General features: G+C 42.8%; 1 protein-coding gene across 3 annotated transcripts; it reads left to right on the forward strand.

Moving 5' to 3' along the window:
- The first annotated feature begins 110 nt into the window (after positions 1-110).
- On the forward strand, positions 111-24,563 carry CNTROB (centrobin, centriole duplication and spindle assembly protein). 3 transcript variants are annotated; one of them, XM_069483328.1, is made up of 19 exons: positions 111-1,350; positions 2,194-2,278; positions 2,525-2,606; positions 3,283-3,439; positions 4,344-4,460; positions 4,684-4,800; positions 5,147-5,245; positions 6,662-6,898; positions 7,188-7,334; positions 18,408-18,541; positions 19,118-19,243; positions 19,458-19,620; positions 20,536-20,794; positions 21,807-21,967; positions 22,556-22,619; positions 22,789-22,959; positions 23,113-23,262; positions 24,024-24,082; positions 24,325-24,563. In XM_069483328.1, the coding sequence occupies exons 1-19, from the start codon at positions 1,078-1,080 to the stop codon at positions 24,448-24,450; spliced, it is 2,727 nt and encodes a 908-aa protein (XP_069339429.1). In that variant the 5' UTR covers positions 111-1,077; the 3' UTR covers positions 24,451-24,563. The 3 variants fall into 3 exon arrangements, with proteins under 3 accessions (XP_069339429.1, XP_069339428.1, XP_069339430.1); XM_069483327.1 differs by having other exon boundaries at positions 23,113-23,245; positions 24,010-24,082; XM_069483329.1 differs by having other exon boundaries at positions 23,113-23,245; positions 24,010-24,062; positions 24,325-24,427.

Consider the following 24,563-nt stretch of genomic DNA (forward strand, 5'->3'; position numbering starts at 1 on the left):
GCAACAGTGGGGCATTAACTCCGCCCCGATGTCTCTCGTAAGACTCTGCCTCCCTCTCTCAGCCAATCCGCGGCGGCGGGAGCCGCGCACGCGCGCCCAGGGTCGCGGGATCCAAAAGCAGAGAGAGCTGCTGCCTGTGTGGTATCGCGGGCGGGTGATGTCATCGAGGCGAGCGAGGCGGGGCTGTGGGCGGTGGGCGGGAGGCTGCCAACGGTTTTGAGTGTAGAGGACCGCGCGAGAGAGGGTGTCTGGGTCTTTCCAAACCTGGAAAGGGCTTAGGGGACGGGTCCAGGTTCTTGTTCCCGCCTTGGCAAATTGGGGGCTAAGGACTGGAAGTGTGGAGAGTAGTTGGGACGGGGTGGTCGGGGTAGAAGATCTCAGGCTAGGTTTGAGGGCGACGTGTTTTTAGGGACGCCTGAGGGCGTGACTGAGGATTTACAAGATTTCTTTTGGGGTGGGAGGGAGGAGTTCTAGGGAGCTCTGCTATGGCTTTCTTGCCAGGAAGGGTCGGAGGGGAGGTACAAGGGAGTTGAAGCTGGTTGGAACGGGTAAAGTAGAGGGGCGTGCAGGGCGTGAAGTTCCTGCATCTTTTGAGACTGGAGCCAGCTGAGGGACAAGTAAGGCAGCGGAACAGAAATTGGGTCCCCACTGGATTTGGGTTCGTTTCAGTTTGCAAGTTCTGGGTGTGAGAACTTAAGAGCTCAGTTGACCAGGAATAGCCTGTGCTGAAGTTGATCTGCCACTTCCAGCACTCCTGGTTGGGAAGAGGAACTGCAGTGGTGCTGTTGTCACACAGTAGGTCTGTCCACACCCCCTCTGTGCCATACCCTCTTTTTTAACACCGTTCCAGGGAGCTGGGGAAAGGAATGCTTTTGCCCTCTCCCATGGCCTCTGGAACCAGTGGAAACCTTTCCTCTAACCAGAAAGCCTCCATACCTTTATTCACCAAAGATCCTTGGCGTGCAGTCTTGCTCTCCTCTCCCAAATCTCCCTTTTCCGTGAACTTTTCTTCCTGGACTTTACTAAAGCAGAATCTCCCAGCTTTCTGCTGTCTCCAGTTGTCTCTTCCTTGTACTCATGGCGACATCAGCTACTGGCCCTAGTTCACCGCTCCGAGCGGAGGATCTCCTGAGTGATTCCTCAGAAATCCCTGGGCTGAACCAAGCATCCTCTGAGGTGACCTCCCAGCTCTATGCGTCCTTGCGCCTCAGCCGGCAGGCAGAGGCCACAGCCCGAGCCCAGCTGTATTTACCCTCCACCTCCCCACCTCCTCATGAGGTGTTAGATGGCTTGGCCCAAGAGCTGAGTCACAGCTTGTCAGTTGGATTGGAGAACAACCTGAAGAAAAAGGTAAGGGAGGTGTGACTTGGGGACCTCTAGGATACTAGACTTCAGAGTCTTGGGTTTAGGGGATGGTAAAAGAAAAAAAAAAAAAAGCAAAAAGCTTTGCCAATCTCGATTGGACTCCTATGGTTGGATTTCAAATTGCTTTTAACTACACAGTGAGTCATGCTTATTCCTGAGAGCAAATGTTTATAAGGGAGAGTGACCTGGGACACCATAATTTGGAGAATTGTGAAACTTCCTAGTGTTTTTTATTTTTGAGAGATCTCTGCTCTGAGTAGATGGAGCAAACCTGTGGGGTAGCTTGGTGTGCTGTGACTGGCACCTGGGCACTGGGAGTGGGTTTCTTGGTCCCAAGAGGGAGCTAGGGACTTAGGATAGCAGCAAAATATGCTAAAATCATTCCAACTCAAAACCTATTTTGATAATATGGTTCAAAATTAGTCATGTAGATCATTCAAACATAGTTTAGTCAATTGTACAAGTTACAGAGAAGATCATTATTAGTGTTGGATAAAAAAGGTGCCCTAATCAATTTGCAGACTGATTTGATCTTCTAGAGTTTGAAAACTGATAGCTATAGGCTATACAGTCTTTAGATGGGCATTTGCTCTTTAATTGGCAAGAATCCCCACCATTCTTGTCTTATGCCTGCCCAATTTATTCATTTCTACTACCTTTCTGGCTCCTGTAGATACTTGAGTTTATAACTCAAGATTAAGACAGCCTGTATTGGGTCTATTTTGTTTTTCTTGCTCTCCCAAGTGCTGAAGTAAAAATTCTTCCCTGGCAGTAGGTAAGATGTAGATTACGCAGATTGCATCTGATTTCCATATGGCTTTTTTCTAGGATGGTTCTAAACACATCTTTGAGATGGAAAGTGTTCGAGGTCAACTCCAGACCATGCTCCAAACTTCACGTGATTCAGCCTATCGTGAGTAAACCCCTTCCCTAGAGCTATATAGGAGGACCTAGATTTAGGGGGTAGGAGAAGGTGGACAGAGGAAGCAGGCAGAAAAACCTAGACCTCTGAGACAAGAGAGTTCGGGAGAAAAGGTTCTTGTCCTTTGGGAGAGGGATGGTGGGATGGGGGAAGCAGAAAAGAAGGTCCTCCCTTCAAGTGGTCCCTGTTCTTGTCCTTACCTGACTCTGGTGGTGGGTTCCCTCTGGCTTCCTGCAGGAGATCCCCTCACTGCAGGTGCTGGCTCAGAGAGACGAGAAGAGGACTCCTTTGACAGTGATAGCACTGCCACCTTGCTCAAGTGAGTTCTTTGGGTTCTCCTAGCTTGCGTGCTTTCTTGGAAATCCAAGTATTCTATTCCTTAGCTCTCTATTTCTTTTGTACCTCTTAAGGACCTGAGAGGCTTGTTACTTAGCTTTCAGTTTTCATTCTTTCTCTCCTGTCTTCTCTACCCCCTTTACTCCTTCAGGAATGTGGGCATCTGCTGCCTAGTACTTGGTTTTCTCTCAACCTCCAGTCCTTCTTCCCCTGTAAGAGTTAGCTTGTTTCTGCTGAGACTTTTTTAAAAATTGTTTTTATTAATTTTTATTTTATATTTTTTAATTTTAGAGATAAGGTCTCACTCTGTCACCCAGGCTGGAGTGCAGTGGTGTGATCACAGCTCATTGTAGCCTCAAACTCCTGGGCTCAAGCTACCTTCGTGCCTCAGCCTCCCAAGTAGCTAGGACTATAGGCGCACACCTGGCTAATTTTCTTTACTTTTTGTAGAGATGGGACCTTGCTATGTCACCTAGGCTCCTAAGACCTTTAAGTGAATCATAGACCTATGTATTATTTATCACTATCTTGCTTTATGACTTTGGGCAAGTCTCTTGTCTTCTCTGGGTCTCAGTTTCCTCATTTGTAAAATATCACAGTTGGACTAGTAGATCTCAAAATCTTTCCCAACCTTAACATTCTATATCTGATTTGCTCAGCACTCGCCCCCTGCAAGACTTATCTCCATCTAGCTCAGCCCAAGCCCTGGAAGAATTGTTTCCCCGCTACACCAGCCTTCGGCCAGGGCCCCCACTCAATCCCCCGGATTTTCAGGGGCTGAAAGATGCACTGGATTCAGAGCATACCCGCCGCAAGGTGAGATACAAAGGCTTCCTTTTGAAAGCACTAAAGGTTAAAAATAGGGGACTTGAGTGTTGAAAAAGGCTGAACGTTAAGAGCCTGAAAGCTGGGATTCTGCTTAAATATTTCTCCAGGGAGACCTTTGACTATTCTGTCTAATATGGCACCACCTCCCCTCCAAATGGTCAGTCAGATCACTCTATTATTTCCTCCAGGTAGCTTATCACTCTGATATTTCTTGTTTCTCCCCTCTAAAATCTAAACTTCATGAGGGTCAGTATCTTGGTCAGCAGTGGCTCCCTAAGGTCTAGAATATACCTAACACATAGAAACAGTCCGTGAGTGTTTGTTGAATGAACACAAACTTTGCTAGCTTGTGTAAAGGCTTTATAGCTTTTGGTGAAATAATGAGCTTCATTTCTGTAAGCCTCAGCCTTAATGTCTGAAGTGGACAGAGAAATGAACAAGGTAGAGGAAAAGTCAAAATCATTAGCTGTCATTTTTGAAAGTCTCTATTCCTCTATTTAAACTGCTTTGGCATGAATGAAAGGCTTTCCCCTTTATCCTTGCTATGTTTAATCATTGTGTCCAATGAGCTTCTTAAAATAGAATTAACTTTGCACATTTTGCAGTGTGGGCTGCTGTACCTCTGCCAGAAGGTTTATGGGAATTTTTTTCAGTAGATCCAGGAAAGGGAAGAGCCTGGAATCTAAGCACCTATTTCCTGAGAAGGGAGTTGTTGGAGATCTCAGACCTCAAGGTTCCTGCTCCAGAATTCCTGATTCTCCTTCTCTAAACCTATTCTTTTCTTGGGACCCAGACTCCTTGTCTCCTTATTTCCCCTAGAAGAGCTGGAAAGTTTGGTGCTATGGTCAGACTAAAGATGGGCATCACCCAGACTTCTCACCCTTTTTCCTAGCATTGTGAGCGCCATATTCAGAGCCTGCAGACCCGAGTGCTAGAACTACAGCAACAATTAGCAGTGGCTGTGGCTGCTGACCGCAAGAAAGATATCATGATTGAACAACTGGACAAGGTGCCAGGGTAGCAAAATGCGGGTGGGTCTCCATGGAGAGTGTTAAGAAATAGTAAATAATGGAGTAGCCAACCAGTGTTTCACTGTGCATGCTAAGAGCTGGGGTAAGGGGTGGGTTTGGTTTACTGACTATTTGAAGAACATGACTGTTAACCCTGCCCCTGTGGGTAGAAAGGGGGCAAAAAAGTTATTTTGAAATTCCATCTTACTTACCTTACTTAAGACCCTGGCTCGAGTGGTGGAGGGCTGGAACCGGCATGAGGCTGAGCGGACAGAGGTGCTTCGGGGACTTCAAGAGGAACGCCAGGCAGCAGAACTTACCAGAAGCAAGCAACAGGAGGTGGGCAACCTGGATCATATGGCATTAGAACCTAAGTCACGGATCTCTAGATGGAAAGGGGTAGAAATAGCTCTGGAATTAGGGTTCCCAATAAATTGACCTTGAACTTACAGTAGCTCTACTGACAACTCTTATCCCCTCTTTCCTCTCCCTTCACTGTTTCTGCTGTTAAACTTGCATGATCAATGTCTTCCCAGTTTTTCCCACACTGTGTAGTCTTCTCTTTGGCACCCAAGTCATTTAGTTAACTCTGAATTTTCAAGTTTACATTGTTAATGCTTTTTGAAGTATAGCATACAGAAATTTCCCTCAGTTCCTCTGTCCTATGTTCCTCTCTCCCTGAAAGACAGTAACCCGCCTGGAACAAAGCCTTTCTGAGGCCATGGAGGCCTTGAATCGTGAGCAGGAAAGTGCCAGACTGCAGCAACAGGAAAGAGAGACACTGGTGAGAAGATCAGACTGGGTTAATCCCATTAGAGATTGTTAATTACCTCTAGTGAGCTATGGGCTATTGGTGGATTGTGGGAGTTTATAATTTGAGTTGCAACAGAGCAGTGTTTCTCAAAGTGTGTTCCTTAGAACTGCTGTCCCCAACCCCTGGGCCATGGAGCTCCACCACCCCGCCCTGGTCCGTGGAAAAATCGTCTTCCATGAAACCAGTCCTTGGTAGCAAAAAGGTTGGAGACCACTGCTTTAGAATGCTAGTTCTGTTAGATATTCTGCAAAAAAAAACGTTCTGCCACTAAACAAGTTTGAGAGACTCTTCAGAGTGTATCCTCATTACAACATGAGAATCATCTCGGGAATTATTTTAGAATATAGATTTCTGGGACCCATTCCCAGAGGTTTTGATTCAGTTAGATATATGGTAGGGTTGGGCAACTCAAATATTTTCAGAAATTTCCTAGGTGATTTGTTCAGTCTGGTTTGGGAACTCTGGTCTAGGGTACAGCCAAAAATGTTGAGATGAGACTCACTCACGTTTCTTAGAGCTGAAATGATAAGATGATTACCCATATGAGTTAGTAGCCAGGTTTGGAACTTGTTGCATGCATGACACATGCTTGCTGCATGCATGCTGGTACTTATAGTCTTAACTGGCTATATGTGACAGTGCTGTGATGGTTGCTGCTTGGCTAGTTCATGATTGTAGGCTGGATTTTCTAGGTTTTGTGGTATTTCTTCTGATGATATTAGCTATATGTGTACTGAGGGCTTACTATGTGCCAGATACTATGATAGATAAATGCTTTACATATGCTTTTTACTTTAGTGCTCATAAGGTAGACTCTGTTATTATCTCCATTTTACCAATAATGATGTGTGCCTAAGAGCACACAGTAAATGATAGAACTAGCATTCAAACTGAGATTTGAACCCAGGTCTACCTAACTCTGGAACAGGAGCTCTTATATAATCTGGTGAGCTTGTCAACTATTAGTTACTTTTGTTTTTTTGAGAGAGGGTCTTGCTCTGTTGCCCAAGTTAGAGTACAGTGGCATCATTATAGCTCAGTGCAGCCTGAAACTCCTGGGCTCAAGCCATCCTCCTGCCTCAGCCTCCCAAGTAGCTGGGACTACAGGTGCATACCACCATGCCCAGCTAATTTTTTGTATTTTTTGAAGAGATAGGGTCTTGTTCTTGCTCAGGTTGGTCTTGAACTCCTGACCTCAAGCAATCTTCTCACCTCAGCCCCCGAAATTGCTAGGATTACAGGCATAAGCCACTGCACGCCCAGCCTTCAACTATTGTATTTTTAATGGGCATAATTCTCAGGAAGCATGTTGTATGGGGGTCAGCGGACAGATTTCTGGTCTCTTGAGGGCCTACTAAGGATCTTGGTTTTCTTCTGGGGCTGTAGGAAGAAGAAAGGCAAGCTCTGACCTTGAGCTTGGAGGTAGAACAGCGGCGGTGCCATGCCCTGCAGGAAGAACGGGATGCGGCTCAGGCTGCACAACTCAGTGAGCATCGTCAGTTGGAGACTCTTCAGGCTGCCCTAGAAGAAGAACGGCAGACCTGGGCCCAACAAGAGCACCAGCTTAAGGAACACTACCAGGCGCTTCAGGAGGAGAGCCAGGCTCAGTTGGAAAGGGAGAAGGTAAAAGTGGCAATTGGAAGAGTTGGGGAATGGGGAACAGATGAAGGGCAAAGTAATTGAATGGAATGGGATGTCAAGGTTGAGAGTGTAGGGCCAGCAGGAAGGGCTGGGGGCATCAAACACATGGAAGTCTAAAGAGTGAGATTAAATAGGGATGGGGAAATAGGACAAATGGGAGAAGACAGAGAGAAAGCTTGGGTTTTAGGCTATGGGAGGATGAAATGGGGAATGGAGGTAACCAGGAGATAGGAAATGAGGTATGTACTTGAGTTTGATTTCCCTTTCTTAGGGGAACAGCCAGAGGGAGGCTCAGATAGCCCGGGAGGCCCAGCAGCAGTTGGCATTGGTGCAGTCCGAGGTGCGGCGGTTGGAAGGAGAGGTGGATACAGCTCGGAGAGAGAGAGACGCCCTGCAGCTGGAAATGAGCTTGGTGCAGGTCAGGAGGCAGAGGGTTCTTGAGGGTTTTTTTCTGGTTGAAAGAAGTAGATCTCTGAGGCAGTGACCTCTCAGAAGTCATGGCAGACACTCCTATTTCAGGTATTTGGGGTTTATTCCGTCAACAGTTTCTGTGTAGAATGGGTAGCTTTCTGTCTTAAACTCATAGCCATTGCTTACCGAGTGACAGTTTCCCACTATGTGTCAGTGTTGCTAGTGTTACTTTTAGGAGTAAATAGACTTAAATCTAGTAAAGATGCCTTATGCTATTCTAAAAGAGATGACACCACATTTAGCAGACTGGCTATGTGAGTTTTTATCAGAGACCTGATTCTAACATAACAGTCTACTTTGTAATTCTCATTACTTGAATAACTTACGTTAATCCTCCTGAGTAGGTCAGGGACTCAGAAGGGCATTGATTGTTTTATTTGCTTATGAAATTTCCATAACAACACATGGCTTGGCACAGAATAGTACTCAAAAATTGTTTGTCAGATATAATTAGACTTTGAAAACACTTTCCATTCTAGCTAGCTAGCACATTGAATTTTAAATTCAAACTAGTGAGACCCCTGCCATGGAATAGAGCAAGAGTTGGCAAACTTTTTCTGTAAAAGGCCAGACAGTAAGTATTTTTGGCTTTGTAGGTCATATGGTCTCAGTTGCAACTACTCAACTCCACTGTTATACCACAAAAGTAGCTGTAGACAGTACATAAACAAATAGGCATGGGTGTGTTCCAATAAAACTTTATTTATATAGACGGACAGTGGGAGACTGAATTGGGTTGTAGTTTGCTGATCCTTGGAATAGAGGAAAGGGTTAGAGAGAGCTGTGTTCTATCCTATGGTGGAAACACAGCATTGAAGAGGAAAGAGCACTGGATTGGGAGTCAGGACACTCAGTTCTACTTCTGGCTAGAATTTTGACTTTTATGGGCTTCTGTTTTTATGTATAAAATGTGTGTTAAGGGCAGATTGATGAGTTTCTGAGAGCAAGCCAGTCTGAGAGACTGTACATTTCATAAATGGTTGACTAATTTCTGGGTTAGTGAGAAAACACACTCCTTGTACTTTCTGTCTAGGTCATTGAATTGGAAGACTGACCATGGAGGAATTAATTTATCATGGCAGGCCAAGGGTAAAGATATTAGTAAACAATTCAGTAGCAATTTTAGGCTACTGTGACCCCATGAACTGGTTCTAGATGTGGGTGTGTGGGCACACCCATAATTATTATTCTCTCATTTCAGTTCAATAAGTCTGATAAGCTCTCTTCATGTGAGCTCCGTGTCAGGAGCTGAGCAAAGTTCTGTTCAACAAGGAGCTCACCAGCTAGATGGGGAGTTTGTCTACATAGACATACTTTTTTTGTTCTTTTTTTTTTTTTGAGACAGAGTCTTACTCTGTCACCCAGGCTGGAGTGCAGTGGCACTATCATAGCTCACTATAGCTTTGAACTGCTGGGCTCAAGCAGTCCTCTAGCCTCAGCCTCCTGAGTAGCTGGCACTACAGGCACATGCCACCACGCCTAGCTAATTTTTTAATTTTTTATAGAAATGGGGTCTCACTATGTTTAGTACACACATTTTTGAAGTCGTACGATGAACATGGTAATTGAGAGTAAGGAGAGCTAATCTTTATTTAGATGTCATCTTAGTGAGGTCTTCTCTGGCCACTTGCGTAAAATCTGCAACCCTCTGACAATCTCTGTTCTTTCCTTGCTTAACTTTTCTCCTTAGCATTTATCGCTGCCCGGTATACTACATAGTGTACTTTTAAAATCTTTATTTTCTGCAAGGTCTACAAGGGCAAGGATTTTTTTGTCTGTTCATTGTTGAGTCCCCAACATCCAGAATAAATGCCTGGTTTATAGTGTTGTTCAGGTCCTCTATTTCATTATTGTTCTGTTCATTATTGAAAGTGGAGTACTGAAGTCTCCAACTATTATTGTAGAATTACCTCTTTCTTCCTTCAATTCTGTCAATTTTTTCTTCATATATTTTGGAGCTTGTTAGGTACACATACGTGTTTATAATTTTTGTATCCTTTTTTTTCCCCCTCTCCAAGATAGGGTCAGCTTATTGTTCCTCAGGCTGGCTTCAAACTCCTGGGTTCAAGTGATATTCCTGCCTCAACTGCCTGAGTAGTATCTTCTTAATATCACCTTTTTTGACTTAAAATCTGTTTTGTCTGGTAATAATGTAGCCATTCCAGATCTCTTTTGGCTACTATTTTCATGGAATATTTTTTTCTTCCTTTTCATTTTAACCTCTTTTGTGTCTTTTTGTCTGAAATGGATCTCTTGTAGAGAGCATTTAGATGGATCATGGTTTTTTAAATCTATTCTGCCAATTTCTGCATTTTAATTAGAGAATTTACTTTTAAAGTAATTACTGATAAGGAAGGACTTACCCCTGCCTTTTTTTGGCTATTTCATTGAAATTTTTATTTTTATTTTTTAAAAATAACAGGGTCTTGTTCTGTTGCTCAGGCTGGAGTACAGTGGCTGGATCATAGCTCACTGCAGCCTCTAACTTGTGGGTTCAAGTGATCCTTCCACCTTAGCCTCCCAAGTAGCTGGGACTACAGGCACAAGCCACTGCACTTGACTCTATATTGAATTATTTGTAGTGTATCATTTTGATTTACTTCTTCTTTCCTTTTCTGTATATATATTTTTTTATTATTATTTTTTATTTATTTATTTATTTATTTATTTATTTTGAGACAGAGTCTCACTCTGTTGCCCAGGCTAGAGTGAGTGCCGTGGCGTCAGCCTAGCTCACAGCAACCTCAAACTCCTGGGCTCAAGCAATCCTCCTGTCTCAGCCTCCCGAGTAGCTGGGACTACAGGCATGCACCACCATGCCCGGCTAATTTTTTTCTATATATATTTTTAGCTGTCCATATAATTTCTTTCTATTTTTAGTAGAGATGGGGTCTCGCTCTTGCTCAGGCTGGTCTCGAACTCCTGAGCTCAAACGATCCGCCCACCTCGGCCTCCCAGAGTGCTAGGATTACAGGCGTGAGCCACCGCGCCCGGCCATTTTCTGTATATTTTAAAATTTATTTTCTTAGTGGTTATTTTGGAATTACAATGATGAACGTCTTAAAGTTATAACAACCTAGTTTGAATAATACCAACTTTACTTTCAATGGTATACAAAAAAACTCTGTTCCTATACATCTCTTTTTTTATTTTTTATTTTTTTAATGCACAGTATATAGCATGTTATTATATATTTCTGTCCATCCCTGTGCATATTGTTGTTGTCACAGATTTATAATTGCTGTTTTATGGATTTGCCTTTTAAATAATATAGGAAAAAAGGAGTTGCAAACCAAAAGTACAATGATACTGGCTTTTACATTTACTTGTGTAGTAAGTTTTACCCCAGTGTTCTTTATTTCTTTGTATGGCTTCAAGTCATCATCTAGTTTCATTTTAGTTTAGTATGAAAGACTTCCTTTAGCATTTCTTGTAGGGTAGATATACTAGTAACAAACTCCATTAGCTTTTGTTTATTTTGAAATTTCTTCATTTCTCCTTCATTCTTGAAGGATTTTTTCCGCCAAATATAGAATTCTTGGTTGACAGGTAAGAAATCAGGTGTTAGTCTTATTAAGGATCCCTTGTAAATGATGAGTTGCTCTTCCCTTTCTGCTTTTAAGGTTTTGTCTTTGCCTGTGGCTTTTGACAGTTTTACTATACTATGGCTTAGCGTGGATATTTTGAGTTGATCCTGCTTTAGATTTATTGAGTTTATTCAATGAATAGATTCATGTCTTTCATCAAATTTGGAAAGATTTTGGCCACTATTTCTTCAAATGTTTTTTCTGCCCATTTTTTTGTCGTCCTGTTCTGTGACTTCCATGATGCATATGTTGGTATGCTTGATGGTTTGCCACAGGTCACTCAGGTCTTGTTCATTTTCTTCATTCTTTTTCCTTTCTGCTAATCAGACTGGATAATTTCAATTACCTTATCTTCAAGTTTACTAACTCTTTCTTCTACCTGCTGTAATCTGCCATTGTGCCCCTCTAGTGAATTTTTTTTAGTGGACTTTATTTTTTAGAGCAGTTTTAGGTTCACAGCAAAATTGAGCAGAAAGTAGAGATTTCTCATATACCTCTTGCTTGCACACTTGCATAGCCTCACCCATTATCAATATCCTCCATCAAAGTGGTATATTTGTTACAATTGACGAACCTATATTAACACATCATTATCACTCAGAGTCTGTAGTTTACATTAGGGTTCACTCTTGGTGTTGTATGTTCAGTGAGTTTGGGTGAATTTATAATGGCATATATCTATCTTTATATAATAATATATACAGTATATAGTATAGAGTAATTTCACTGCCCTAAAAATTCTCTACCTCCTTATCTTCTTACTGTCTCCATAAGTTTGCCTTTTCCAGAATGTCATATACTTGGAATCATACAGTATATAGTCTTCTCAGATTGGCTTCTTTCACTCACTAATATGCATTTAAGTTTCCTCCAGGCCGGGCGTGGTGGCTCATGCCTGTAATCCCAGCACTCTGGGAGGCCTAGACGGGTGGATCACTCGAGGTCAGGAGGTTGATACCAGCCTGAGCAAGAGCGAGACCCTGTCTCTACTAAAAAAAAAAAAAAAAAAAAAAAAAAAAAATAGAAATAAATTAGCGGGCCAACTAAAAATATATAGAAAAAATTAGCCAGGCATGGTGGCACATGCCTGTAGTCCCAGCTACTCGGGAGGCTGAGGCAGAAGGATTGCTTGAGCCCAGGAGTTTGAGGTTGCTGTGAGCTAGGCTGATGCCACAGCACTCTAGCCCTGGCAATAGAGTGAGACTCTGTCTAAAAAAAAAAAAAAAAAAGTTTCCTCCAGATCTTTTCATAGCTTGGTAGCTTATTTCTTTTTAGTGCCAAATAATATTCCATGGTCTGGATGTACCACAGTTTATTTATTCACCTACTAAAGGACATCTTAGTTGCTTCAAAGTTTTGGCAGTTATGCATAAAGGTGATATAAACATCCATGTGCGGGTTTTTGTGTGGACATGAGTTTTCACTTCTTTTGGGTAAATACCAAGGAGCATGATTGCTAGATTTCATGGTAAGAATATGTTTACTCTTGTAAGAAACTGCCAAACTGTCTTTCAAAGTGGTTGTACCATTTTGCATTTCCATCAGCAATAAATGAGAGCTACTGCTACTTCACATCCTTACCAGCATTTGGTGTTGTCAGTGTTCTGGATTTTGTCCATTTCAATAGGTGTGTAATGGTATCTAGTGAATTTTTCATATCACTGATTGTACTTTTCCACTTCAGAATTTCTATTCCTTTTATTTCTGCCTCTGTAGTGACATGCCCTATTTGTTCGTACATCTTTCTCCTGATTTCCTTCAGTTCTTTGTCCATACTTTCAGCTCATTGAGCATATTTAAGACTATTGATTTAATGGCTTTGACTAGTAATCCCAATGTCTGGGCTCCCACAGGAATAGTTCCTGTCAAATTATCCTTTTTCCTTGATTGAGTCATATTTTCCTGTTTGTTTGTATGTTTTATAATTTTTTTGTTGAGGACTAGACTTTTGGATATTATAATGTGGTAACTCTGGAAATCATACTCTCTTCTGCCTCAAGAATTGCTTTTGATGGTTACAGCCGTTCATTTGTATGGTGACTTTTTCCAACTATTTTTGCAAAGTCTGTGTTCCTTTTTGTGTATAGTAACTGATGTTCCTGTTCCATTATCTCTGTAGTTAGCCAGTTAGCCTGTGACCTGACAGAGATTTTCTTAAATGTCTAGATTTTCCCCCCCACCAAAAGTATATATATATCTCTTGAAATTTCTGATTGATTGATGCTTCCAAGGAAGCTTCTGCAGCCTGAGGGGGTCTGAAATAATGACAATTGTCTACTGTAGTTTCTAAGGAAACTGCCAGACTGACCAAGCACACAATTTCATGTTTTTGGAGGACAAGGTCCTTGCTGTCCACCCTTGCTCCAATCAGCTGCTCTAGTAACATGGGCTGCTGTCCCACAGTCAGAATGGGGCTGAGAAATGGGGGATTGTATATGGTTTACACATTCCCAAGGGTGCTCTTACTGAAGTTCAGCAGCCTTTTCCTTTATCAAGCACTCTCTGGGTTGCTATAAATGTCTGGTCAGGAGCCAGGGTTTTGAAATAGTTGATTCTGGTATTTTTTTTCCAGCTTGAGGGTTATTTTGATGAAAGGACTAACCTGTGGAGTTTCCTACTCCACCATTTTTTTTGACGTCACACTTATATAAGTTTTTAAATTTTATTTTCTTAAATAAAAAAACCTCTCTAAGACATTATAAAATTGATATTCATTTTGAGGTATCCACATAATGTACCAGTCTCTTTGCTCATCTTTTCCTTCTTTGAACTCAGACCTGTCTGGGATCCTTTTCTTGGTGGCAAAATCTCTTATTATTTATTTTAGTCCAAAATGTCTTTATTTCACATTCATTTTTTCTCTTTTTGGTTTTTTTGGGTTTTTTTTTTTTGAGACAGAGTCTCACTCTGTCATCTGGGCTAGAGTGCAGTGGCATCGTCATAGCTCACCGCAACCTCAAACTTCCTGGGCTCAAGTGATCCTCCTCTTCAGCCTCCCAAATAGCTGGGACTACAGGCACACACCACCACGCCCTGCTAATTTTTTAATTTTTTGTAGAGGTGGGGTCTCGTTCTTAGTCAGGGTGGTCTTGAACTCCTGACCTCAAGCCATTCTCCCACCTCGGCCTCACTTAAGTGCTAGAATTACAGTGTGACCCTCTGTGCCCAGCCCGCATTCATTTTTAAAGGGGGCTCCTAGGTGTAGAATTCTAAGTTGGCAGTTGTTTCAACCTAAATATTAATATCATTCTGGCTTCCATTATTGCCTGTCAGGAAGTCAGTTCTCAGTTGACTACTCTTGCTTCTAAAGTTTTAATCTTTGTAGCTTTTATCAGTTTTACTTGGGTGTATCTGGTGTGGATTTTTAAAAAATAATCTTTTGGGGGATTCTTTAGGCTTCATGAGTTAGTAGAGTGGTGTCTTTTATCAGTTCTGGAAAATTTGCTGTCATTATTTCTGCATATTGCCTCTGCTTCATTTTCTCCATCACCTTTTTCTAAAAACTGATTAAATGTATATTAGACCTTCTTGTATATGTGTTGCTCACCCTTGATATTTTATATTTTCCATCTTGTTATGTTTTCCTGCTCACTCTGGATAATTTGTTATTTATCTTCTAGTTCGTTAACTCTGTTTAACTTTATCTAACTTACTGTTAAATCCATCCACTGAGGTTTTGTGTTTTTTTTTTTTTTTTTTTTTTTTGAGACAGAGTCTTGCTTAGTTGCCCGGGCTAGAGTGAGTGCCGTGGCATCCGCCTAGCTCACAGCAACCTCAAACTCCTGGGCTTAACCAATCCTACTGCCTCAGCCTCCCGGGTAGCTGGGACTACAGGCATACGCCACCATGCCCGGCTAATTTTTTCTATATATATTTTAGTTGGCCAGATAATTTCTTTCTATTTTTAGTAGAGACAGGGTCTCGCTCTTGCTCAGGCTGGTCTCGAACTCCTGACCTTGAGCGATACACCCGCCTCGGCCTCCCAGAGTGCTAGGATTACAGGCGTGAGCCACCGCACCCGGCTCATCCACTGAGTTTTTAATTTTATTTATTTATTTTTTATTTCTCAAAGTACTACTTTTATTTTCAAATCTTAGTTTTTCATAGTTTCTTGTTCTCTGATATTTCCAAGTTTGTCTTTTATTACTTAGAACATAATAAATACAATTTTATTGTCCATGGATGATAATTTCAATATCTGAAATATTTGAGGATCCTTTTCTGTTGTCTCTTGTTTTTGCTGGCTCCCATGAAGTCTAGCTTTCTTAAGTCCTGGTTATTTTTGATTGAGTACTGGATATTGTATTTGAAAAATTACGGGAATAGGCCAGGCACGGTGGCTCACGCCTGTAATCCTAGCACTCTGGGATGCCGAGGCGGGAGGATCGCTCAAGGTCAGGAGTTTGAGACCAGCCTGAGCAAGAGCGAGACCCTGTCTCTACTAAAAATAGAAAGAAATTATATGGACAACTAAAAATATATACAGAAAAAATTAGCCGGGCATGGTGGCACATGCCTGTAGTCCTAGCTACTTAGAAGGCTGAGGCAGGAGGATTGCTTGAGCCCAGCAGTTTGAGGTTTCTGTGAGCTAGGCTGATGCCACGGCACTCTAGCACGGGCAACAGAGCGAGACTGTGTCTCAAAAAAAAAAAAAGAAAGAAAGAAAAAAGAAAAATTATAGGAATAACTTGAGGCCTACAGTGAAAATGCTTTGCTCCTCAGAAGATTTGCATTTGCATCTACCAGGCAGGCCCTGAAAGACACTACAAGTCCTGGACAAATTTAAAATGAATTTTCAAGGGTTGGTATTCCTGGATGAATCCTAGATGAGTCAAGCTGAGCTTTAATTGTATGTGGGCTGTTCCACTTCTGATTTGCCTTCACCCTGGGTGTGATGCTTATTGGGGTCCCAATTTATTGTGAGGAGGGTCTCCTGTTAGATTCCCCAACTTATACGAGCTTTAGGCTTTGATTTCTCTTCATTTTTGCCTTTGAAAGACAGTCAAAACAAAGGTTTTAATTTTGAGGGTAGGCAGATGTCCTCAGGGCAAAAGTGACAGGCCACCATGTTTGCTAACCTGTCTAGCTAGGGTCTCATTTTTCCTTTACTTTGGCCTGGTAATTCTTTATTGTTTTGTTCTGTTTTGTTACTTCTTTGATGCTTTTAAGGAAGAGATATATATATTTTTGTTGTTGTTGTTGTTCAAGTTTTTCTAGCCAGAGAGATAATCTCAGTAACTTCATTTGCTAGTACTTGAAACATGAAAATCTACTTCCTCTCTTCTTATACTCTGGAATAATTTATAATGTTGAAATTAATGTGTGCTTCTTGAATATTTGTATTTGACTACTGATTCTTGATTTCTTCTTGAGTTGTTTTTGGTACATGTTCTCATGTTCTTGCTCTCTCTCCATGTATATATTAAATATGTATACACACAAACACACATATATATACACACACATTTACCATTTACCGTTTTCACCTAAGAGTCTATTTTTACCAGGTATTAATAGAGCTATGGCAGCCTTTTTCTTTTTTTTAATAGAGTTTACCTGACAAAAAAATTTTCTAACCTTTTTACTTTCAACCTTCATATATTTTCTTTTAACTGGAATGTTAAATTGATTCACATTTAATTTATTTATTCATATTTGGATGTATATCTTTTTTATATCCAATTTTGTCTTGTCTATTTGGTGTTTATTTTCCTTTCCTCTCTTGTCATCATTTTGATTGGTTGGTTTTTCTCATTCCACTTTTTTCCTCAACTAGTTGTAAAGTCATTAACTCAGTTTCTGTTTCTTTTTTTAGAGGTTACTTTAGCAATTATAGCATGCATATTTATATTATCAAAGTTACTTATCAGAGTTAAATATCAACAACAAAAAAAGGAGCCATTAATTTTGCATGGAAAAGTTAAGGTAGACTTTCCAGAGACCTTTTAAAAATATTTTTTAAATATAAAAGTAATCCGTAAAGCAAGTTCAAATAACAAAGAAGTAAAAAATGTTGGTTGCCTTCTCTTAGCACACCATGTGTGCATCCTTCCATAACCTTTTCATGAGTGAGCATAAAAACAAAATGTGAATGAACATGCTATGTGTTTGCAGCAAATTGGTTTTTTTTTTTAACCTTACAATATATCATAGACATCTTTCCATGTCAATACATGCAAATGTACTCCATTATTTTTAAGGATGATATAATATTGCATTGAATGGATGAATCATAGTTTACTTAAGCGTATTCCTTTTGATGGGAAATTTACCTCAATACCAATTTTTCTCTATTAAAAAATAGTGCTGCAGTGAACATCATTGTACATAAATCTTTGGCACCCCTATGCATATTTCTGTAGGTTAGATTCCTAAAAGTGGGATTGCTTGCTCAAATGGGAGTACATTTTAAATTTTTTCATTAAAAAATTCAGATAACTATAAGGAGTTTAGTATGATTGGAGTCTATGTCGGGAATGATGAGGTGGATGGATGGTGGGTGATCCTGAAGGGTCCTGTAAGCCATTTAAGCAGCCAGAAATTTATTCTTTAGAAAATGGAAGCATTTGAAGGGTTTTACTGGGTATATGGACTTAAAGCTTGGAACAAAGGTCTAGGCTAAAGAGAGAGATTTAGGAAGTGTTATGGTATAAATGGGAGCAAAAAGCCCAGCCTAAATGCCAAAAGTTTAGGATACACGTGTAAAATCATCAGTGATCTGAAAATGTTAGTAAACAGTAGAAAAGAGGACTAAGGACAGAACTCAATTCAACCTTTATGGGCAGTTGGAGGGAGAGCAGTGAGCTGAGATGGAGTCAACAGAATGAGAATGAGGGGTTGGTGGTATCACGGGAGGTAGGGGAAAATGGTTTTAGTAGGAAATATTGACCTGGGGTGTCAGGTATTGCAGTGAGATCATATGCAATAAAGACTGAGAAAAAACCATTATTGGATTTAGAAGTTAAGTTCTTTGCAGTGAAGTACTGTACATGGAACTGAGATTTTAGTGAGTTGAAGAAGGAATGTAAGGTGAGAAAATGGAGACAGCAATTATAGATTGATGGCTTAACGAGGAAGGGACACTAAGTGGCATTTATTGAATGCCTGCTGGGTTTCAGGTACTATACTTGGGGGACTATATATGTTATCTCAGACACATATAATGGATTTGATTGCTCCATCTAACATTTCTTTTGGTTAAAAACTATATGTCTTTTGCCCAAAGTCACCTTCACTTTGGTGTACGTATAAGGCGTAAGCACCTCATGATTTAATAAGAAAAGGGAACCTCTTTCATTTCTTGTGGCAAAATTCTTTTTCTTCATCCTGAGGGGGAAAGTTGGTACTGGATTTTGTCTACATTATATCTTCCATCCTTTTCTAAGCCCAAACAGAATTGAGCTGACCATTATCCCGCCTTCCTCCACTCCCAGGCCCGGTATGAAAGCCAGCGGATCCAGATGGAGTCAGAGCTGGCTGTGCAGTTGGAGCAGCGGGTGACAGAGCGGCTGGCGCAGGCTCAGGAGAGCAGCCTACGGCAAGCAGCCTCCGTGAGGGAACATCACAGGTACTGGGACTCACTGGATGCTGCTTCTCCCCAGCAGGTGTCAGTGCCCTGCCCATGTCCTCTCTGGTATCTTTGCCGTTTTCCAATGTGCCGACTCCCAGAGTACTTTCAGTAGGACCTAAGTTTCTCTTGGGAAGGCTCACAGAGAGCCAGAAATGCCTGGGAATATTCATCCCATAGAGGAGCCCTTAACCAAAAACTAATGGGTACAAGACTATAAATTGCCTAGCTCCCTTGCTGGGACAGTGCTGAGGTGACCTGCACTATCTCCACAGCTGCTCTGTGGGATTAAGCCTCCTTCCCAGCCCAGTCTTACTTCTCCTCACCCCCATCAATATTTTCTGGAAATGCTTCTTAAATAAATCACTCTCCCATGAATCCTCATCTCAGTCTCTGCTTCTGGGGAACCCATACTGAGACCCCAGCTTTGTTCTTTTCTCTTTCCTGTGCCGTGGCCAGGCTGGCTAACTGTGGCTGTCTGGTTCACTCTCATATGCACCCATGTTGTCTTTTTCTCATGTGGTTGTTTCTTCTGTCTCCAGTTTCGGTCCTCTTTTCTCACCTGTGCGCTCTTAGGAAGCAGCTGCAGGACCTGACTGGACAGCACCAGCAGGAACTGGCCAGTCAGTTGGCTCAGTTCAAGGTGGAAATGGCAGAACGAGAGGAACGGCAGCAGCAAGTGGCTCAGGACTACGAGCTTAGGTACTGATCCCTGGAGTATCCGCTTTAGGCCTCAGCTCATGGGTACAGCCCACTGGGAATGGTAAAGAGCTGCTCCCTTGGTAGATCTGTCCTCTTCTAAACTGGCCCTAGCTCTTAGAATTTCAGATGTCTGACATTCCATTCTGGTTCTTTCTATCCTTCATGTCTTCTCTGCCTTACAAGCCCTGACTTACCTCTCCCCTCTTTTCTTCAGACTGGCCCGAGAGCAAGCGCGAGTGCGAGAACTGCAGAGTGGGAACCAACAGCTAGAGGAACAGCGGGTGGAACTGGTAGAGCGACTCCAAGCCATGCTGCAGGCCCACTGGGACGAGGCAAACCAACTGCTTAGCACCACTCTCCCGCCTCCTAACCCTCCAGTAGGCATTGCCCCTTGAGGTGGCTTTTCAGAGTTTTTTTGGAAGTCTAGCTCCCTCCCAAGGGAAGCTCTAAGTTCAGTTCCAAGGCCCTGCATCAGGGGAAAAAAATCGGTGGACTTTCCCAAAGAATAACTGTCTCACCAAAATACATCTTTTTTCCATGGCCGTAGCTCACTCAGACTGGCCCCATCCATTGGGCATAACTCTCTTCTCCCAGTCCCAAGAGGTGACGATTAATATGTGGTACTAGTTTTGTAGAATGATAGCTGAATAAATTATGAGGGAAAGGGCCAAAAATTGTTGCTAAGTCCTGCCCAAGAGTCGAGTCTCCCCCTAACCTTTCTTATGTTAGCATCTCCTACTTCTTTTAATTATGAAATTTTAATTATGAATTATTAGCTGTAATATTTTTGGGAATAAGTAATAATATGCACATAGTAAAAAAATCCAAACTGTTCAAAAAGGTTTGCAGTAAAAAAGTAATCTTCATCCTATCCCTGTACCTCAGTCTTCCAGTTTCTCTCCCCAGAAGCAACAACGGTACTGGGGTCTTGAATGTCTCCCGTCCCACCCCTCCTGCCTGCACCATATACCAAACGGTTGCCTTCTATATGCTTCTGTATAACCTTTTATTCAACCAAGTGTTTATTGATGGATATAATAGTTGTTTCCTATATTTTGCATCTACAAACAGCGCTGCAATGTTAATATATGTCTTTGTGTAAGTGTATCTATAAAATTTCGAGAAATAGAATTGTAAAATCAAAATTAAGTAGTTTAAAATTTGATAGTGTTACCAAATCTTCTTTTAAGGAAGTTCTAATAATTTATAATCTTATTAAAGTGTCTGTACCATGTCTCGTCTCTTTAAACCCATTGGACTTTGATGCTTCTTTCTGCCTTTCTCTTGGCCAGGTTCCTCCTGTTGGCCCCTCCAGCCCTGGACCTCAGGAGCCAGAGAATGGGGAGAGGAGGGTCTGGACTAGGCCTCCTGTGGCTGTGGCCCTGAAGCCTGTATTGCAGCAGGGCCGGGAGGCAAGGGACGAGCTGCCTGGAGAGCCTCCTATTCTCTGCAGCTCCTCCTCAGATCTTAGCCTCCTGCTGGGCCCCCCTTTCCAGAGCCAGCATTCCTTCCAGCCCCTGGAGCCCAAACCAGATCTCCCTCCATCCACAGGTAACTGGGGACAGAGGTCACTGGAGTTACCCTTACATGCACGAATCTGTCCCCTCTTACCTACCTTCCTTTCTGTCTGGGACTTGAGCATTTAGTTTCCCAGATGTCTTAGTGATCATAGGTTGCCAGGAGCAGAAATCTGCTCATGTTGGTTCGAATAAAGGGAGTGAGATCTCATGGAAATATGATGCCACTGGACTTAATGAGAAGTGGGGTTGGGAACAGGGGTGCTATCAAGAACTGAGGCCGCTGTTCCTTCTCTCTGTGGGCCTGAGTAGTCTCTTGGCGCTGCCTTTCCTGCACATCTGCTCCTTTTTCTTGCTAGACCAGCATTCTCTCCCACGAAAGGTTCTTGCTCCTCTTCACTTTGTTGTGCACATGAGTTTGACCAGCTGTGACACTAACTCTAGCTAAGACTATAGGTATTTATGGAAACATTGATGTCTCCATTTTTTAGGTCTAGTTAAAAGAGGCCATCTGAGGGGTTGATAACCATCCATTGGATTGGCTGACTTTGGGGGTGGTGTCTACCCCTGGCTTAAAATGTCAGCTGTGACTTGGGGGCATGGGGGTGTTCTGTGTGGTACAGACATGACTATATGGGTCAAATTAAGTACAAGGGGTAAATCGTATCACAATTTAAAAATTTTAAATTATGTAATAATAAAAGAATGGGGGCATGTCCTGGTAAAGAGGCCAGAACCTGCCTGTTAATCATTTCTTTTCTTTAAGGAGTTTATGGTGGTTTTTATTTGTTTAGAGTTTGAGTGCCACAGCTTTCTTCTTTTGTCTACTTTTCTGTCTTAGAATTCAGCAGTGCCATCTCCCAGTCACCTTCAACCCTTCCCTCTCCATCTCTTTTAAACTTCCATTGTCGTCTTCTCATAGCTGTGATGTTTCTTTTACGTTTGTTAGGCCCCTTGCTTCCAGGTATTTGATGAGTTGATTTGTGGAGAAGACCCTTCCCCCTCCAACACTCACGTATCCACACACACCTTGTTTCACTTTATAGCTGCTGGGGCCTTCTCCTCTGCACTTGGAGCCTTCCATCCTGATCACAGGGCAGAACGGCCATTCCCTGAGGAAGATCCTGGATCTGACCGGGAGGGCTTCCTAAAGCAAGGGCTGCCGCCTGCTTCTCAGCTGGATGGCCTCAAGAATTTTTTGCACCAGGTAAGAGAGACTCCACATAGACTATCTTATTTTCTTCTTCCCTTCCTCATTTTCTCTTTCCACTCTAGGAATCCAGGAATCTAGCTTCATTCCCTATTTTATTTTCATTTTTTTTAGAGAGAGAGTCTTATTCTGTCACCCAAGTTGGAGTACAGTGGTGCAATCATAGCTCACTGCAGCCTCGAACTCATGGGCTCAAGTGATCCTCCTGCCTCAGCCTCCCAAGTAACTAGGACTGTAGGCACACACCACCACGCCTGGCTAATTTTTTTTATTTCTTATAGAGGTGGGGTCTCGCTATATTGCTCAGGCTGGTCTTGAACTCCTGGTCTCAAGCAATCCTCCCGCCTCAATCTCCCAAAGTGCTGGATTACAGGCATGAGCCACCATGCCTGGCCCCTCATTTTCTTTTTAGGACTAATACTTTGTCCCAACTTCTTCCTTTCTCAGTCTGTCATTCCTATTTCATAATTCCCTTCTACAACTTAGGTGACCAGCCCTAGCTCTTGCTTCACTTTGCTTCCCTCAGATACTTATGTCTCTCTCTTTACCAGTCCTCTGGGGAACTTTACTCTCTTGTCCCCCCAGCTGCTAGAGACAGTACCTCAGAACAATGAGAACCCATCTGTTGACCTGCTGCCCCCGAAATCTGGTGAGTTCCAACTCTGGAGAATGTTGGGGCTGGGGGCTGGAAAAGATGGGAGTTGATCATCTAGGATGAATTTTCAGGAGCTGGCAAAAGTGATAAAGCCTAATAAATGGTAGCACATGTTGGCTCTTTGCCCCATTTCCTGATTCTTGGATTGCTTTCCTTTTGCTAGGTCCTCTGACTGTTCCATCTTGGGAGGAAGGCCCTCAAGTGCCACGTCTTCCACCCCCCGTCCATAAAACTAAAGTTCCCTTAGCCATGGCATCTAGTCTTTTCCGGGTCCATGAGCTTCCCTCATCCCATTTACAAGGCAGTGGTCCCAGCAGTGGCTCCCCGGAGAGAGGTAAGCAGGTCATGGTTCCCACACCAAGGGAAGGTCCTCGGTGTGGAGCGAGTACCTGGAACTAAAGGCCCTTCCAAATTCCTAGGGAAAGGGGATGAAGGCTGGGGAAGGGGGCCCTTGAGGGAGGATGACCATGACTGTTATGTCTCTCAGGGGGAGATGGGCTTGTATCACCGAGGCAGCTGATGGAGGTGTCGCAGCTGTTACGACTCTACCAGGCTCGGGGCTGGGGGGCCCTGCCTGCCGAGGATCTGCTGCTCTACCTGAAGAGGCTGGAACACAGCGGGTACAAGCCTGGGAGGGGTGAGGAAGGATTGGGAGGATAGACTCTGGATTATGGGAAATGGAGCAAGTAGAGAGTGTATATTGTACACTGAGTAGAATCTTTGTCTTTTTCTGGGGAGGAAAGTGAAAGATGAGATGGTCAACAAACCTCCTTCTCTAACTGCTCCCCACCTTTCTTTTGTCTCTTTCTTTCTACTGCTTTTTTCTTTACTTGTAAAAAAAAAAATCTCAGGCCAGGCTCAATGGCACACACTTGTGATCCCAGCACTCTGGGAGGCTGAGACAAGAGGATTGCTTGGGGCCAGGAGTTCAAGACTAGCCTGGGCAACATAGCAAAACACCATCTCTACAAAAAAATGTTAAAAATTAGCTAGGCATGGTGTTGTGTGCCTGTAGTCCCAGCTACTTGGGAAGCTGAGGCAGGAGGATCGCCTGGGCCCAGGAATTTGAGGCTGCCATGAGTTATGATGATACCATTGTAGTAGAGACCCCATCTCTTAAAAAAAAAAAAAATTCTCTTCCCCACGTCTCTCTACCTTAGTTTTTTTCTCTCTTTACCCTGCAGCTCAAAACTCAGAATCCTAGAATTTTGCTAGTATAACTCGTTATTTGATTCTATTAATATCTCTTCCTGTTTGAACCCCAGATCTATCGTGTTTGTTCTCATTCTTAAGAGACAAATTGGGGAGTAGTTCTTCAATCCAGTGTTGGGTAAATTGAGGGGGAGTAGCTTCCTCATCCTCATACCCTTGATTTGTGTGGCAGGACCAATGGCCAAGGGGATAATGTCCCCAGAAGGAACACAGACTCCCGCTTGGGTGAGATCCCCCGGAAAGAGGTGAGGGACAGTGGGGCGGGGACTGGGGAGAAAAGGGCTCTCACTGACTGGTTCCTTCACCTCTACACACTCCCTGCTGGCTCTCTCCATTGCCCAGCCCCTCCAGATCCAGTTCCCACTGTGTGGCACGGTCTCTCCCCTGTGGTGACCGGCTCTCTGTGTGCACTGTGGCTTTCCTCTTGGGCTGGGGGATTGAGAGTATATGACACTGACTTTTTTCTCTCTTTTCCCTCAACTCCCAGATTCCCTCCCAGGCTGTCCCTCGCCGCCTTGCTACAGCCCCTAAGACTGAAAAACCTCCCACCCGGAAGAAAAGTGGGCACCCTGCCCCTAGTAACATGAGGAGCCGGGGGGGAGTCTGGAGATGAGCCCCTTGCCCTTCTCCTCCTCTTTGTTCCCTTCTTCTTCTTCTTGTTATTATTTTAATAAATGATCAATAGTCTATATTAGAGTTTCTGACTCCCAGGAATATGGAAAATGG

This window comes from Eulemur rufifrons, chromosome 9 (assembly GCF_041146395.1).
Source record: "Eulemur rufifrons isolate Redbay chromosome 9, OSU_ERuf_1, whole genome shotgun sequence".
NCBI classification, from domain to species: Eukaryota; Metazoa; Chordata; class Mammalia; order Primates; family Lemuridae; genus Eulemur; species Eulemur rufifrons.